This window comes from Grammomys surdaster, unplaced genomic scaffold, assembly GCF_004785775.1.
Source record: "Grammomys surdaster isolate TR1022 unplaced genomic scaffold, NIH_TR_1.0 1055, whole genome shotgun sequence".
In the NCBI taxonomy this organism is placed as follows: domain Eukaryota; kingdom Metazoa; phylum Chordata; class Mammalia; order Rodentia; family Muridae; genus Grammomys; species Grammomys surdaster.
In genome coordinates this window covers 61177-76978 of record NW_021605474.1, presented here as the reverse complement: position 1 = coordinate 76978, position 15802 = coordinate 61177, and the positions used below count along the sequence as shown (strand labels likewise).

Sequence of the window (15802 nt, the reverse complement as noted above, 5' to 3'; positions counted from 1 at the left end):
CGCTATGGCTACCTTTCCATGAGGTCACAGTGGCCCAGCCTCCCCTGCAGCCAGAAGTCCCCTTGGGGTACCCGCTCTTCCAAGATGTCTTTCGGGTGTCAGTAGCCCACAGGCAGATCTCAAATAATCTGTGATGGAAAAGTCACACAGACTTTTCTTTTCATCTTGTTGAGACCAGATCTCAAGTAGCCCAGGCTGGCCTGGGATTCACGTAGCTGAGGATGAACAACTGACCTTCGTGCCTCAGCCTTCCAAGTGCTGCGATTTGAAGTCAGTGACACTTTTAATAAAGGCATGTAGGACAAAGTACCATTGTTTGGTTTGAATAATAACTTTACAAATGGGGGTGGGGTGGGACAGGGGTCTTTTGCCTACATGCATGTCTGTGTACCAGTTCTGTCCCAGAGGCCAACTGAGGGTGTTGGATACCCTGAAGCAGGAGTAATGGAAAGACATGAGCTGTCGTGGACCCCAGGTCCATCGGAAAAGCAGCCAGTGCACTATTTGGCTGAGCTATTTATTTAACCCCAAGAACTAATTTTTTAAAAAGATTTATTTATTGTATATGAGTACACTATTGCTTTTTCAGAGACACCAGAAGAGGACATCAGATCCCATTACAGATGGTTGTGAGCCACCACGTGGTTGCTGGGAATTGAACTCAGGACCTCTGGAAGAGCAGTCAGTGCTCTTAACCGCTGAGCCATCTCTCCAGCCCCCAAGAACTAGTTTTTTTGTTTGTTTGTTTTTGTTTTGTTTTTAGAGACAGGGTTTCTCTGTGTAGCCCTGGCTGTCCTGGAACTCACTCTGAGACCAGGCTGGCCTCGAACTCTCAGAAATCCGCCTGCCTCTGCCTCCCAAGTGCTGGGGTTAAAGGCATGCACCACTGCCCGACAAGAACTAGTTTTTTAATTCAAGAAGTTACTGAACATTTGAGGCTAATCTGGTCTACATACTCAACATTCAAGTATCCTGGGTTACAGAGTAGGATGTGTCTTAAGTTAATTAAAATATACATTGAAGGCTGGGAGTGTTGGTGCACACCTTTCATCCTAGTACTCAAAAGGCAGAGGCAGGTAGATCTCTGTGAGGTCTGGTCTACACATAGAGTCCCAGGGCAAGCCAAGAACTACATACTTGAGACCCTGTCAAAAAAAAATCAACCAATAATAAAACTATTGAAGTCCCTAGAAAGTCTGAGATAATGAAAACTGTTCTTGAATACACGTACACGTACGCCATGGCTTACTCTAGATGGACTGAACTAGGTAGTTCTGTCAACTTGATACAAGCAGAATTATCTGAAAGAGGGAGCTTTAACCGAGAAAATGCCTGCAATCAGTCTGATTGGAGGAGGGCCCAGCTTACTGTGGGTGGGCCATCCCTGGGCTGGTAGTCCTAGGTTCTGTAGAAAGCAGGCAGAGCAGCCATGATGAGCAAGCCAGTATGAAGCAGCCCTCCATGGCCTCTGCATTAGCGCGGGCCTCAAGGTTCCTGCCTGTTTGAGGTGCTGCCTTGGCTTCCCTCAGTGGACTGTGTAATTCAGGACCTGTCAACCCAATAAGCCCTTCCTACGTTTCTTTTGGTCATGACATTTCATGACAGCAATACTAACGTAAGACATGGGCTGTTATCAAAAGCATTCATGTAGTGTCTCAGAATCTATAGCCATATGCCAGGCGGTGGTGGCGCACGCCTTTAATCCCAGCACTTGGGAGGCAGAGACAGGCGGGTTTCTGAGTTCGAGGCTAGCCTGGTCTACAGAGTGAGTTCTAGGACAGCCAGGGCTACACAGAGAAACCCTGTCTCGAAAAACCAACCAACCAAACAAAAAAGAATCTATAGCCATGACAAGAGAGTTGGAAGTCTTACCTGGCAGTAAGGGAAGGGGGGAACAGAGTCCCCTTAAGTTTAGGCCCAGCCACCTCCTGGATCACACCAGCACAAGAGTTCGAGGAGAGACTTATACACACTAGGTAGCTAGGATGGGAAGTCTGGAAATTCATAGTTAGGATTCCCGATTTACAGATGTGCACACAAGTAGTGAACACAGAGTCTAGTTCAGGACGATGACTTGTAAACCACTGTTTCCTGGCCCACAGAATACTGCCCTGTGTCCAAGTGTGCATTGTGAAAATATAGGTTGGAGGCTTGAGGGCTCAGCACTTAAGAATGCCCGTTGCTCTTCCAGAGGTCCCAGGTTTAATTCCCAGCACACATATGCTTACTCACAACTGCCTGTAACTCCAGTCCCAGGACATTCTATGCCCTATTGTCTCTGTCGGTACCAGGCACACAGGTGACCCGACATACATTTAAACAAAACACCCATACACATAAAACAAGAGAAAAGACAAGAAAATACAATGTTCATCTCAAACCAGAGAACATTGTACCTCCCCCCCAAAACCATAGGCTTATGGTGAAGAAGAATAAGATCTTGGGAGAAGAAATTGAGGCCCTGTGAAGAACAACCTCAATGCTTCAGGTCCTAGGCTCTGTGGCCAGCAGGGGGCAGCACGTACCCGCCCATGGCACCCGGTTCCCACACCCTCCACCTTAGTTACCTTAAGGAGAAGGTCTCTCCACAGCTCATTGGTGGCCAGATGACCCAATGAGGCCTTCCCAGGTGGTGTGGTTATCCAGGTGGCTGAGAGTAGTTTGGGAGGGAGCTAGCACCGGAAGTGCTCCAAGCCAGCATTGTTAACAATGAGATATTGCTTCTCCAACAGAGTCATGTGTCACTTCACAGTGGGAGGCAACAGGACAGTACGTCAACATATTACAGAGCAGAGCTCCTCACAGACACAAGGAGGGCAAAAATGCATTAGTTTCAAAGATGGGATGAAGGCCTAGAAAGATAGCTCAGCCGTTAAGACCATTTGTCGCTCTCACGGAGGACGGGCTTCAGTTCCCAGCACCCACAGGGTGGTTCACAGCCATCTGTAATTCCAGCTCTGGAGGATCTGATGCCTTCTTCTGACGTCCATGGACACCAGGCACACACATGGTGCACACATATACAGGCAAAACACTTATTATTTAAAAAAAAAATAAAAAAAAAAAAAACAAAAAAACAAGGCTGGAGAGATGGCTCAGCGGTGGTTAAGAGCACTGACTGCAGGAGGCAGAGGCAGGTGGATTTCTGAGTTCGAGGCCAGCCTGGTCTACAGAGTGAGTTCCAGGACAGCCAGGGCTACACAGAGAAACCCTGTCTCGAAAAAAAAAAAATCAAAACCAAAACATAACAAAAAACAAAACAAAAAAAGCACTGACTGCTCTTCCAGAGGTCCTGAGTTCAATTCCCAGCAACCACATGGTGGCTCACAACCATCTGTCATGGGAACTGATGCCCTGTTCTGGTGTGTCTGCAGACAGCTACAGTGTACTCATATAAATGAAATAAATAAATCTTAAAAAATAAAATAAAAAAACAAACTAAACCTAAAAATGATTGTGCTAGCGAGATTGCTCAGCGGATAAAGGCCCTTGCCACCGAGACTAATGACCTGGTTTCTGTCCTTGGGACCCACTTGGTAGAAAGAGAGAACCCACTCCTACAGGTTGTCTTCTGACCTCTACACACATGCTGTGACATGCACGCCCATGTAAACATGCACGCCCATGTAGACACACACACAAATAAGCATACAAAAATTTGAAGAAAATAAAAGGAGCCCGAGGATGGATGGTGAGGCGGAGCCCTCGTTCCATGTGGCATGCTACAATGTAGGCCTCTCTTCCAGGTGCCTTTTCCTCTCCTGTGGGTCTGTAAAGTACACACCAGGGCGTACCGGCATCCGCGTGACCTGCAGTTATGGGTAACGAGACATCTACCACTCGTGCCTGTGAAGAACACCTCATGCGACTCCCACTTTGTAGATTCCCAATAAATGTGTTTAAGTAGGCTGGTTGTTGGGGCGCACACCTTTAATCCCAGCACTTAGGAGGCAGAGGCAGGTGGATCTCTGTGAATTCGAGGCCAGCTTGGTCTACACAGTGAGTTCCAGGACAGCCAGGGCTATGCAGAGAAACCCTGTCTCGAAAAACAAAACAAAACAAACAAAAAAGGCAGTTAAACAGCGGCTAAAATAACAAACGGATGGATCTCTCACAAGTACATCCGTGAAGAAGGCATGGTAAGGCAGGTTTCTGCTGGGAATGTTCCTTTCCAGGAGATAGGAAAATGAAAACTCAGATATAGCCATTAATAGCTCTTGGCAATGGACCTGGAGGTAGCTGAACAAAGGAGAGGGGAAGAAGCCTAGTCTGTCAGCTGGAGGGCATCAGACGTTTTTTTCCGGGTGAAGGTCTGGTCTTGAACCTCAGAAGGTGAGAACCACATCCTGGTCTCATCTACCCAATCTTATAAAATCACACATGAGGACATCCTGTCCTCACACCACCTGTCCACTAGCTGCCTCCAGAGAGCCCAGACATGTCCGTCGGTGCCATCTTTTCTCCTTAGCAGGACTTGCATATGATCCCCAAAGTCCCAAGCAACGGAGGTTATTGGCAAGTCAAGTGTGAATCCTACTTGTCCTGGGCTCCGGTAGTCGTTCCTCTACTTAGACCTCACTGCTGAGGTCCGTCCGCCTCACCAACGGGAGACATGGCTGAGGTGCTGTTGGTCATCTTCATCATGGTTTCTCCAGGTGACTGGGTGTTTGCTCGGGAACCAGGGCGTGGGGACAGGAGGAGGAAGAAAGGAAGAGGTGGGATTTAGATGCTCCAGGGGGTGTCTGGTGGGAACCCTGAGGGGTGCAGAAAGCACTTCAGAACACTGTCTCCTGTGGACTCTTCCAGAAGCCAGACCTGCTAAGTCACCTGCCACCACCCAAAAGGGTCATTTCTATCGTCCATTCTGTAGCCATTTTACTTCTCAGCCTCCTTTCAAGAAAGAGACATCTAAAGGCCCCGAAGAAAGGGGATAGAAAGAAAGGGCTGGTATGTCGAGTTTGACTATTGATGTTATTTTTGCTTGCTTGTTTTTTAGACAGGGTCTCGGTAGCTTAGTCTGATCTCAAACTCATATATAGCCAAGGATGGCCTTGAACTGATTCTTCCCAAGCTCACCTCTCAAGGGCTAGGATTTCAGTGGCACACCACCTTGTGTGGAGCTGGAGATCAAAGCCGGGGGGGGCTTCCTGCATGCTACCAGATGAACTATATCCCCTAGCCCTGGCTATGTACCCCAGCTTGGCCCCGAGCATTTGATCTTTCCTAGCCTCCCGAGTGCTGAGAGATCGGGCTTGTACTAATACACTCAGCAGAATTTTCTTTCTTTAACATTTTTAATTTTTAAAAATGCATCAAGTTATTTTCAACACAACTGTTGAGGCTCTCGGAGGTCAGAGAATAACCTGCAAGAGTCTGTTTTTTCCTTCTGCAGCGTGGGCCCTGGGACTCGAACTCTGGACACCAGGCTCTGTGGCAAGCGCCTTTACCGGCTAAGCCATCTAGCCAGTCTAATTTTCTTTCTTGAGGGTTTAATTTGTTGTGTAAGCTGTCTATTAGGTTATTAAATAGGTGCAGATATAATTAGGGGTTTTAGAGACAAGTCTAAGGTTAAAAGGTTTTTTGTTTTTTTTTTTTTTTTTTTACTGGAACTGATTTTAATCAAGGTAACATTAAAAGCTGTTTGTCGAACATACACAGTGTTTTTCAAATTGTAGATTGCAGACCCAAGCTCATTGACATTGGAACACTGGGCAAATTCGTGGGCTCCTCCGAAGATCTCTAGTGAGCTGGCCCACAGTAATGTTCTACTGATCGACTGATTGATTGGGCTCTTCTTTTCTGAACTTGGGTCTCTCTGTGTTGCCCTGCATGACCTACAACTCTCTGTAGTTGAGGCTGACCTTTGAACTTTCAGAGATACTTCTAACGAGGGCTCCAGAGTGCCGGGATTACATGCCTAATATCATATTCAGCTTCCAATTAGTTCTTTTTGTTTGTTTGTTTGTTTGTTTGTTTTGTTTTGTTTTGTTTTTCCAAGACAGGGTTTCTCTGTGTAGCCCTGGCTGTCCTGGAACTCACTCTGTAGACCAGGCTGGCCTAGAACTCAGAAATCCGCCTGCCTCTGCCTCCCAAGTGCTGGGATTAAAGGCGTGCGCCACCATCGCCCGGCTTATAATGAGATTCTAGCTTTAAAAAAAAAAAAAAGAAAGGAAAACCAGCCAGGCACTGGTGGTGCCTGACGGTAATCCCAGAGGCATCACAATTCCTATGAGTTGATGCCATCTTACATAGAGAGTTCCAGGTCTACACATAGTGAGACCCTGTCTCAAACAGATGGCTTTTCACGTCATTTCAATACACTCTCAAGTTTGAGAACCATAGCATTTGAATGACCAGTAAATGCACCTAGTTGTTTTTTTTTTTTTTAAATGAATCACAGACGCTAATAATCGGTTTACTTCATCAGCATGGACATGTTAGAGCTCTCGGCCAACTACAGCTGTGTCTTCCCCTGGAAAGTTATGTAGCTAGGGCTCTAATGAGAACCAGTATTGATATAAGAAGTTCCTGGCCAGCCCAGGCTACATAGTGAAGTTCAGGGGAAAAAAAAAAAACTTGGCTGGGGTGTGGCATAGTGGTAGGGTGTTTGCCACCACTAACCCCTGGGCTTGACCCCAGGCATTGTATCATCAGGCCATGGTGACACATCCTGTATCCAGGTACTCAGAAGAATCGGAAATTCAAGGTGATCCTTAGCTATGGGATGATTTCAAGGCCAACCTTGAGCATACAAGACCCTAGTTTTAAAAAGGGGTGGGAGAGGGGATGCAGAGATGGCTCAGAGATTAAGAACATTGGCTGCTCTCCTAGAGTGCACAGGTCCAGTCCCTAGCACCTACATGGCGGCTCACAACCATTGGAACACATTCCAGTTCCCGGGGCTCCAATACCCTCTGTGGATACAAACACACACGGGGTAGAAACACCCACGCACATGTAACAAAATGTGTTCTTAATTGTGGGCAAAGCAATCTAAGTATCTATAATTTTTTATAGAATGTAGCCAAGATCTGAGCTTCGGGTACAAACCTGAAGCTGGAGACGTGGCTCTTTGGTAGAGTTAGTTGCTAGCATTCATCAGGTCCGGGTTAAAGCCCTAATACAACCAAGACCAAAATCAAAACAAAACAAAACTCCTACCACAGTAATAAGACCCAGATGACATTACTCACGGAGGCAGCTACACTCACTCATGAGCGCTAAGTGTATTGCAGGGATCTAGTTGGCCAAAACGGGTCTGTGGAGAAGGTGGCTGTATATGGGTGGGAGTTAGTGTGTAAAAGAATTTTACAGGGTTTCTCTGTGTAGCCCTGGCTGTCCTGGAACTCACTCTGTAGACCAGGCTGGCCTTGAAATCAGAAATCCGCCTGCCTCAGCTTCCTAAGTGCTGGGATTAAAGGCGTGCGACACCACTGCCCGGCAGGAATTTTAAAACTAAAAATTTAAATTGGCGATGAGGAGATACATGAGGGGAGTGGAGGGGGGAGATGTGTTTGTCCTGATACCCGACCTCCCACGGGGAAGGAGAGCTGTGGAGAATGCTTTTCGTTTTGGAATGACTGAGCAGGTGTTCTCTGGATATTTGCTTTCTTCCCAGGATCCTGTGCACTCTGGGTGTCTCAGCCCCCTGAGGTTCGTGCGCAGGAGGGCACTACTGCCTCCCTGCCCTGCTCCTTCAATGCCAGCCGAGGAAAAGCGGCCATTGGCTCTGTCACGTGGTACCAAGACAAAGTAGCCGCGGGGATGGAGTTGAGCAACGTGACCCCAGGGTTCAGAGGCCGCGTGGCCTCTGTTTCTGTTTCCCAGTTCCTTAGGGACCACGAGGCAGGGCTGCTCATACAGGACACCCAAAGCCAGGATGCCGCAATCTATGTGTGCAGGGTGGAAGTGTTAGGCCTGGGCGTGGGAACCGGAAACGGGACTCGGCTGCTGGTGGAGAAAGGTGAGGCGGTGGGAAACCCGACCCTCAAGATGTAGTGTTCCTGGAAGTTAGGCACTGTCCCCTGCTCTGAGTTCGCGAACTCCTTCCTCTCCATCCTCTCCACGCCCTGCTGTAGGGCCTCCTCAGCAAGCCTCCAACCCAGAGCAAGCGGCCCACACAAGTCTCCTCCTCCGGGCTGGATTCTACGCCCTCGGCTTTCTCTCTGTGGCCACGGGCAGTACCATCTATTACCAAGGCAAATGTGAGTTGCCGATCAGGGGCAAGGGAGCAGAGATGGGAGGGACAGATTGCAGGAGGAGAGGAGAGCTTCAGGCCTGTAACTCTGAGCAACCCCTGCCATTTCTCCCCAGGTCCCTGTCACGTGGAAAACACCGCCACTCCTCCTCCTGCAGCCTCCGAGGAGCGATTCTAAATCCCAATGATCCAGCACTCTCAAGAGGCTAGCAATAAATCCTTACCCGCTCCTCTCTCCCACTTAGGACTCTCGTATTTTCTTTATTCTCCAGTCACAACACACACACACACACACCTCCACTCTTAGCTCTCCCTTCTCGGGGACCACAAGCTGTTAATAGCATTTAGAGGAGGGGTGTGACTAAATGCCTTTGCTCAGTGACGACTGACCCCCAGCAGGCGGGAGGTGAGACATGGGTTGGACACCTACAGAGAAGCCTGACGCAGAAGTCGGGTGCCAGACTTTACTAGGTGAACACAGGGCCACTCTGGGCACCCACCCAGAGCGAGGGGGGCTTCTGGGGGCGCTCAAGTGGGTTTGCTCCCGGCGATGCAGGCATAGTCAGTGCTGGGGTCTTCTTTCATGCCTTCGCCTTCCTCTCTCTCTGTGTTATCACTGCTGGACACCGGCAGCTTCTGGAGAGATGCATAGTGGGGCTCCTGCTCTGGGACCTGGAACTGGCGGTTCAGAGAATGACATGAGGACCTGGGGCTCTGCTGTCACATCCCTCCCCTGGCCCCAGCTCCCACCTGCCTTTCTCCCTGACGGTTCACTCTTTTCTCTCAATCTCTTCTCTTTATTTCTCTTGAACTTGTTTTCCCTTGCTTTTCCTTTTTCTTTGTTTCTATAGAAGTGTGTCCGCCTGTGCTTGTATAGGGCAGAAGCCACCACACCTGGCTATAGCAAACACTTTCTCAGAACCTCCTCTCTCCCCACACCCCGCCCCCTTTATTTACTTTATTTAAATGAGCAGCACACTGTAGCTGTCTTCAGACACACCAGAAGAGGGCATCGGATCCCATTACAGATGGTTGTGAGCCACCATGTGGTTGCTGGGAATTGAACTCAGGGCCTGTGCAAGAGCAGTCAGTGCTCTTAACCTCTGGACCATCTCTCCAGACCCCAACCCCCCTCTTATTTTGAGACAGGTTCTCATGTAGCTCAGGCTGGCCTCATGAGCTCAACCTGATATGTAGTTAAGGAGAGATTCCCTGCCTTACGTGGGATTTCAGTCACGTATCAGCGCTCTGGTTTTATGCTGCCCTGGGAATCAAACACAGGGTTCTACACAGGCTAGATACGGACTGTAAACTAAACCACACTGCTAGCCACGCCCCCACCCCCTTTTCTTTTGAGACAGGGCCTCTTCTGTAGTCCTGATCAACTCTTCTCTCTCGTTTTTTTTTTTCTAATTTCCTCTCTCACTCACTTCCTCCTCTCTCTGTCCTTCTGAAATGTTTCATATTCTTATAAACACACCATTTCCTCCCTCCTGGTTGCCTCTTCTCTCTTTCTGCCTCTTTAATTTTCTTCGTTCCTCATACTTCCTCTTCCCTTTCCTCTCGGCTCCACCCCTTTACCCGGCCCAACTCCCTACGTGGGATTTCCTCGTCTCCTCACCTCCTGTTCTCACACCCTCCCTGCCTCCTCCCCGCCTCCTTCTCCGCCCCTTCATCCCCTCTCCCTCCCCCCTCGCCCACCCTGTTCTCCCTTGTCCCCTTGCCCCCCCAGACTCACATTCCTTTCCAGTCTCTTCACTAGAAGAAAAAAAAAATGGTTCAGCAATACCCTTCCCTGATCCCCCTGCCGGAATGGCACCCCAACTTAGCTCATCCACCCTAGGACAGCACCTCACATTGGATCTGCCACCTCAGAATGGCACCCCACCCAAGGCCCCCAACTCCAGAACAGCCACCCACACACACCCTAATTCCCCAACCCCATAGGACTCTACCCCAGAACAGCCTTCCATAACACACCGACTGGACCCCCCACCCCTCCTCACTTTCTGGTTGTCATAGGAACCACAACCAAAGCCTGGGCCTTTTGGACAACTCCTCTGGCCTTTCCCACCCCGGGAATCCTGGGACTTCAGCCCCAGTAGTAGGAAGGGTGTGAAGGGCAAGCTGTGGGTGTCTGTGAGGTGTGTAGGGCTTACTTCTCTGACGGAACCGGCACATGCAGGTGAACAGGATGATGACGAGGAGGAGGAGGAACCCTCCCAGTCCCAGGCTCCCGAACAGCAGGTAACAGTCTTTATCTAGGTTTTCTGGAACAGGGTTTCTATGAGGCTCTTTCTCCCATCAGTTTCCCAAACCTCTGGTTAAATGTAAGTTTCCCCGTTTCCTATATTTTTCTTGGGTTTTACCCTTTCTTTCTTTTATCCTGTCTTCCTCTCCCTGATCAATCCTGCTTTCTTTCTATTTTTTGACAATTTCATTCATGTATATACAAAGTCTCTTGATCATATCCAACCCAAAGTCCTTCCTCCCTCTCCCCCACCCACCCATCACCCATGTCTCTCCCACCCTTCTGTCTCTCTGTGTTGACAGTCTCATGTGTCCCTGGGAGGCCTCCGATTCTCCTAGTCTGTTTAAACTTCTTATCCTCACACCCCTGTGTCTTGAGTGCTAGGTTGGCGAGAGCGTGCCACCACGGCTGTTTTATGTGGCTCTGAGGTCAAAGCCAAGACTCTGCTCTCCTCTCACAGTTTTAGATAAAGGAAAATATACTCTAGATTTGGGGGTTTTATATTTTTTGTATTATTTTTATTTGTTTGGTTTTTTTTTAGGGACAGGGTTTCTCTTCGTAGCCCTGGGTGTCCTGGAACTCACTCTGTAGACCAGGCTGGCCTTGATCTCACATACAGAGATCCTCCTGCGTCTGTCCCCCACCCCAATCCCTCCGGCCCCCTCACCCTCTCACCCTCCACACCCACTCTGGGATTAAAGGTGTGCACCACCACCGCCTGGCTTTTTTTTTTTTTTAAATGCACTATCTCCTATAGTTTAGGCTGCTTCTAAATTCCCTGACGCCTCATGCAAAGACAGGTCATGTCCTTGATTTCTGGTCCTTCGGACCACCTCTCTGGTGTTGGCGTTACAGGAGGCACTATAACCCAGGGCTTCATTCCTGCCGAGGAGCACTCTGAGCCACATCCCCAGCCGAAGACACATTTGTTACCCAGACTTCAACTTCTCACTTCCTCTAGAGATTCACCTACTGGTTACCTCTCCTGACTCTATGCTCACACCCTACTGTTTCCGGGTCTCAAGAGGTCCCACTCCCACCTGCACTGCCTTGTTCTGAGGGCTTCTGACCACCTTTCCTAACCCGGAACCCTGCTTTTGTCCCTCACTCCCCAGCCCTCACATTCTACCCCCCCCTTGCAGAACAGAGGGGTCTCTACTTACTACATTCCATTGTTATCGGACATAGTCCAGGGACTGAGGACAGGCCAGAAGGTCAAGACCAAACTAATCTCTCTTCAGTTGGGCTTAATGGCTTGGGTTAGTCACGTGTCCCCAAGTTCCCCATCTCTGAGGCAAGGGGCCCCATTACAATCCTTGTCCTCACTGAGCTGGGCATTTTATGTTTGTCTTAACATATTGTGGTACCCATTCCCCAGGTCAGGAACCCGAGATTTTAACAAGGAAAGCCCAACACAGTCCTATTGGTAGAAATGGATCTCTGTGGGTTCAAACACAGCCATGGTTACACAGTGAGACCCTGTCTCAAAAAGCCAAGGGAGACTCAGAAGTAGCAGAGAAAGTGTTTAGCTGTACCCTACCCAGCCCCCACCCCCATGTCCTCTGCCCCAGGCTGATGGGGGTGGGGGAGTGGGAAGGGGGCTTGGAAGAGTCTGGAAACACTGCACAATCCTGAATGCTGGCGAGAGGGCTGGCGATGGCAAAGGAGCCAGAGTCTGGAGTAGGTGTGGGGACCTCTGGAAAAACAGAGAGAAGGGTGCCCTTCTCTAGGAGAGAGGACCTTATTTGGCTGGTGTGAAGTAGTGGGATACCAAGAATGCTTTAACTTCTCCTTGGGTACTTCCTGCCCTTTAACTGCTGTTTCCTGTTTGAGGCCAGATAGAGGTCCCTCACTTGAGGGACAACAGCGTGAAACCGAGAACCTCCCAGTTATGAGAGGCGTGCTGTAGGTTTGGGGGGAACCCTGAGGAGCTGTGATGAATCAGGAATGGAACAGAGTATTATTATCCAATTATTATTATCAGCAGGATTTTGCTATGTAGCCCAGGTTGGCCTGAGGCTCACCATCTTCCCGCCTCAGCCTACATGGTACACAGCGGGCCACCGCTTTCAGCTGCAGATTCTTTTAACATCTTTGGAAAATGAAGACACAGGGGCCCAGAGGATAGGGTCTGAATACAGCTTCCTTCAGGATCAGGGAACTCCAGATCCATAGTCTGGTTCCCTTTATCTCAGCGGGTATCCCCACTCATCCTGGATCTCCACCCACTCCCAGCTGACTGACCCAGACTCTTGGTTTACAGAGGGGACACATTCAACTGTTCAGAGTGGAAAGAAGCATTCATCTTCACCTCAGGAATGTTGCCCCTCCTGCAGTTTTAGCTTCTTTACCCAGCCTCTATACTTCCCCGCATCTAGGAGAATAACCATTGGGAGATAGTGTTACATCTTTCCTTTGAGATTCCTAGCTATCGTTAGGGTGGTCACTCCCTCAGCTCCAGCCTTCCAATTCACCCTGTACTGATAACCGAATGTCCACCTCCTTCAGGGGCCTCCCTGATGACTCTCCAGGTGCCCCTTCTGCTGTGCCTGCTCAGGGTTCATGATCTTGGCATTTGTGCGTAGTCATGTTCTCCCAGCACCCCTAGTGCCCGACAGCTCTGGGGTGTCTCGGGGCACCTCTCTCGGTGTCTGGCAGGTATATGCAGCGGGAGATTGATGTGGTGCCTGGGGAGCGGGGGAGTCAGAGGTACCCAGACCAGATCTGCTGACGGATGCAGGACAGGAAGTGGATGATGATGACGAGCTGGTGTTAGCAAAACTGTGGGGCATCAGGGAGGACCTCCCACCGAAGGCAGCATTCTGGCACTGAGCAGTAGGGACCTAGGTGAAGGTCTCTCAGTGCCACGGTGACCAAGAGGGAAAGGGGTGCTAGAAAACTATACCCCAATCTTTGAACAGAGTGAAGGCTGGTAGCTAGGATGGAGACAGGGTGGGTGAGTCTGGTGCCTGGGTCCCTATGCATGTTTTGTTAACCAAATTCAGGAACCTTGTGGTACTTCCTTCCCACACCACACCACACCACATCCCCAGTGTTCCCCTGGCTAAACAAATAGGGCACAATTTAAGTGGATTTCTTCTTTTTTATATTTTATTTTATTTTATTTATTTATTTTTTTTTTTTGGTTTTTCGAGACAGGGTTTCAATGTGTAGCCCTGGCTGTCCTGGAACTCACTCTGTAGACCAGGCTGGCCTCGAACTCAGAAATCCACCTGCCTCTGCCTCCCAAGTGCTGGGATTAAAGGCGTGCGCCACCACTGCCCGGCTTTTTTATATTTTATAATTACATTTTTTTTTAAATTTTAAATGTTGAGTGAGGAGAGAGCTCTGTTGGTAAAAGCACTGGCCACACAAGCATGAAGACCCGAGTTCGAGTCCCCAGGGCCCACATAAAGATGGGTGTGGCAACCACTTGTGAAAGTCCATAGTGTGAGATGGGAGGAGGAGAATGGAGAATTCATGGAAGATCACAGAGGGTGGGGGTGTCGGGCCTGGAATGCTCAAAGAATGTCACAACTAGACCGTGTCTCAGACAAGGTGGAAGGCTGGCCGGGAGTAGCATTTGAAGTGACTGTGAACTCATACTCAAGAACACACATGTGTACGCACACACACATACACTTGAGCACATCCATGCAAGCATGCAGACACACACACACGAGCACATCCACACAAGCATGCACACATGTACGCATGCACAGAATTCAAACATCTTGAAAAACAGAACCTTACAACAAATATATATATATAATTTGTTTTTATTTTTAATTATGTCTGTGTTCATGTATGCATACAAACTTGAGTGCAAATACCATCAGAAACCAGAAGAGGGCGTGGGATCCCCTCCAGCTGGAGCTATAGGTAACCTGACTGGGGTGCTGGAAACTGAACTCAGGCCTTCTGCATGAGCTGCAAGTGCTCGTAACTGCTGAGCCATCTCTTCAGGCCCCAGAAACATAGTCTTCGCGCCTAGATCACCGGTTCTCAACCCGTGGGTCCCGACCCCCATCACACAGCGGACGTCCTGCATAGGACACATTTACATTGCGACTTGTAACAGTAGCAAAACAACAGTTATGATGTAGCAACGAGGTAACCTTATGGCTGAGGGTCAGCACAACATGAGGGAGGGACTGTATTAAAGGGTTGCAACATGAGCAAGAACCACTGACCTAGAGCTACAAGCAACACTTTGCTGAGTCACATGCCCCACCCCCCTCTCCTTTGTGTGTGGTTTTTTTTGTTGTTGTTGTTTTTTTTTTTTTTGGTTTTTGGAGACAGGGTTTCTCTGTGTAGCCCTGGCTGTCCTGGAACTCACTCTGTAGACCAGGCTGGCCTCAAACTCAGAAATCTGCCTGCCTCTATCTCTCAAGTGCTGGGATCAAAGGCGTGTGCCACCACCGCCCAGCCTTTGTTTTTAAGACCAGATTTCTTTCTTTGTACTCCTGGCTGTCCTGGAATGTGATCTGTAGACCAGGCTGGCCTTGAACTCGGATCAGCCTGCCTCTGCCTCCAGAGTGAATGTTGGTTCCTTCTTTCCTTCTTGACAGGTTTTTATGCATCCCAACCTGGCCTCATACTTGCCAACCAGTGAAGGATGGCCTTGGATTTCGGATCATCCTCCTGAGATTACAGCCCCCACAACACCAGGCCTGCTTGATTTAGTGCTGGGGACCAAAGCCAGGACCCCAGGCATATTGGGCAAGCGCTCTCCCAGTGAACTACAGCCCTGGGCTACGTCTCATATCTTTCCTTTTTGTGAGCATTACCTCATGTTACTGCCGAATTGCTCAAGTTAGTCTTTGTTTCCTCTTTTTTTTTTTTTCCTTACCTCAGGAAGATAAAATTTACATCTAGTAAAATGTGCGATGCTGGTTTAGTGCTGTTTTGCCTCTTACAGAGTCAAAGTCACTGGCCAAGCACCCTGTCGGTGAGCTCCACTGCCATCCCAGGACAGCCTGTTCATCTCTGGGCCTCGATGTCTTAGAGCTTTTCCATGGAGACCAAGTAGCTAGTGTAATAAAGACTGTAGACCAGTGGCCAGCACATTCTCAGTGCTGTTTGCCCTGAGCTGTATTCTACTGGTATGGGTGTTGGTAATATTATCCAAATGCATTGTCTGGTCTGGGATACAGAGACTGCCGCCGGGGAGGGGCGATGACCTGAGACTTTGGTCCACCTTCCTCGGGCCTACTCCTCCCTAGGCTCCAATCAGCTGCCCCTCAGCTGCCATTAATTCAGTTCCTGCTGTTCATTCATTCATTCATTCATTCATTCACCCTATGGTTCATTCATAAGCATCTAATGCTTCCTAACGGAGGAGGCTCATTCTA

The 15802-nt window shown here is 49.1% G+C and overlaps 2 protein-coding genes across 2 annotated transcripts; one reads left to right on the top strand and one right to left on the bottom strand.

Moving 5' to 3' along the window:
• Nucleotides 1–4422: 4422 nt before the first annotated feature.
• Nucleotides 4423–8437, top strand: Ncr3 (natural cytotoxicity triggering receptor 3). Its single transcript, XM_028783307.1, has 4 exons — nucleotides 4423–4655; nucleotides 7619–7963; nucleotides 8079–8204; nucleotides 8314–8437. Exons 1-4 carry the CDS (start codon nucleotides 4613–4615, stop codon nucleotides 8373–8375), a joined length of 576 nt encoding a protein of 191 aa, XP_028639140.1. The 5' UTR covers nucleotides 4423–4612; the 3' UTR covers nucleotides 8376–8437.
• A 210-nt stretch (nucleotides 8438–8647) lies between these two features.
• Nucleotides 8648–11695, bottom strand: Lst1 (leukocyte specific transcript 1). Its single transcript, XM_028783303.1, has 4 exons — nucleotides 11612–11695; nucleotides 10357–10467; nucleotides 9936–9955; nucleotides 8648–8875 (listed from the first exon to the last, which is right to left on the bottom strand). The coding sequence occupies exons 1-4, from the start codon at nucleotides 11619–11621 to the stop codon at nucleotides 8726–8728; spliced, it is 291 nt and encodes a 96-aa protein (XP_028639136.1). The 5' UTR covers nucleotides 11622–11695; the 3' UTR covers nucleotides 8648–8725.
• Nucleotides 11696–15802: the final 4107 nt, after the last annotated feature.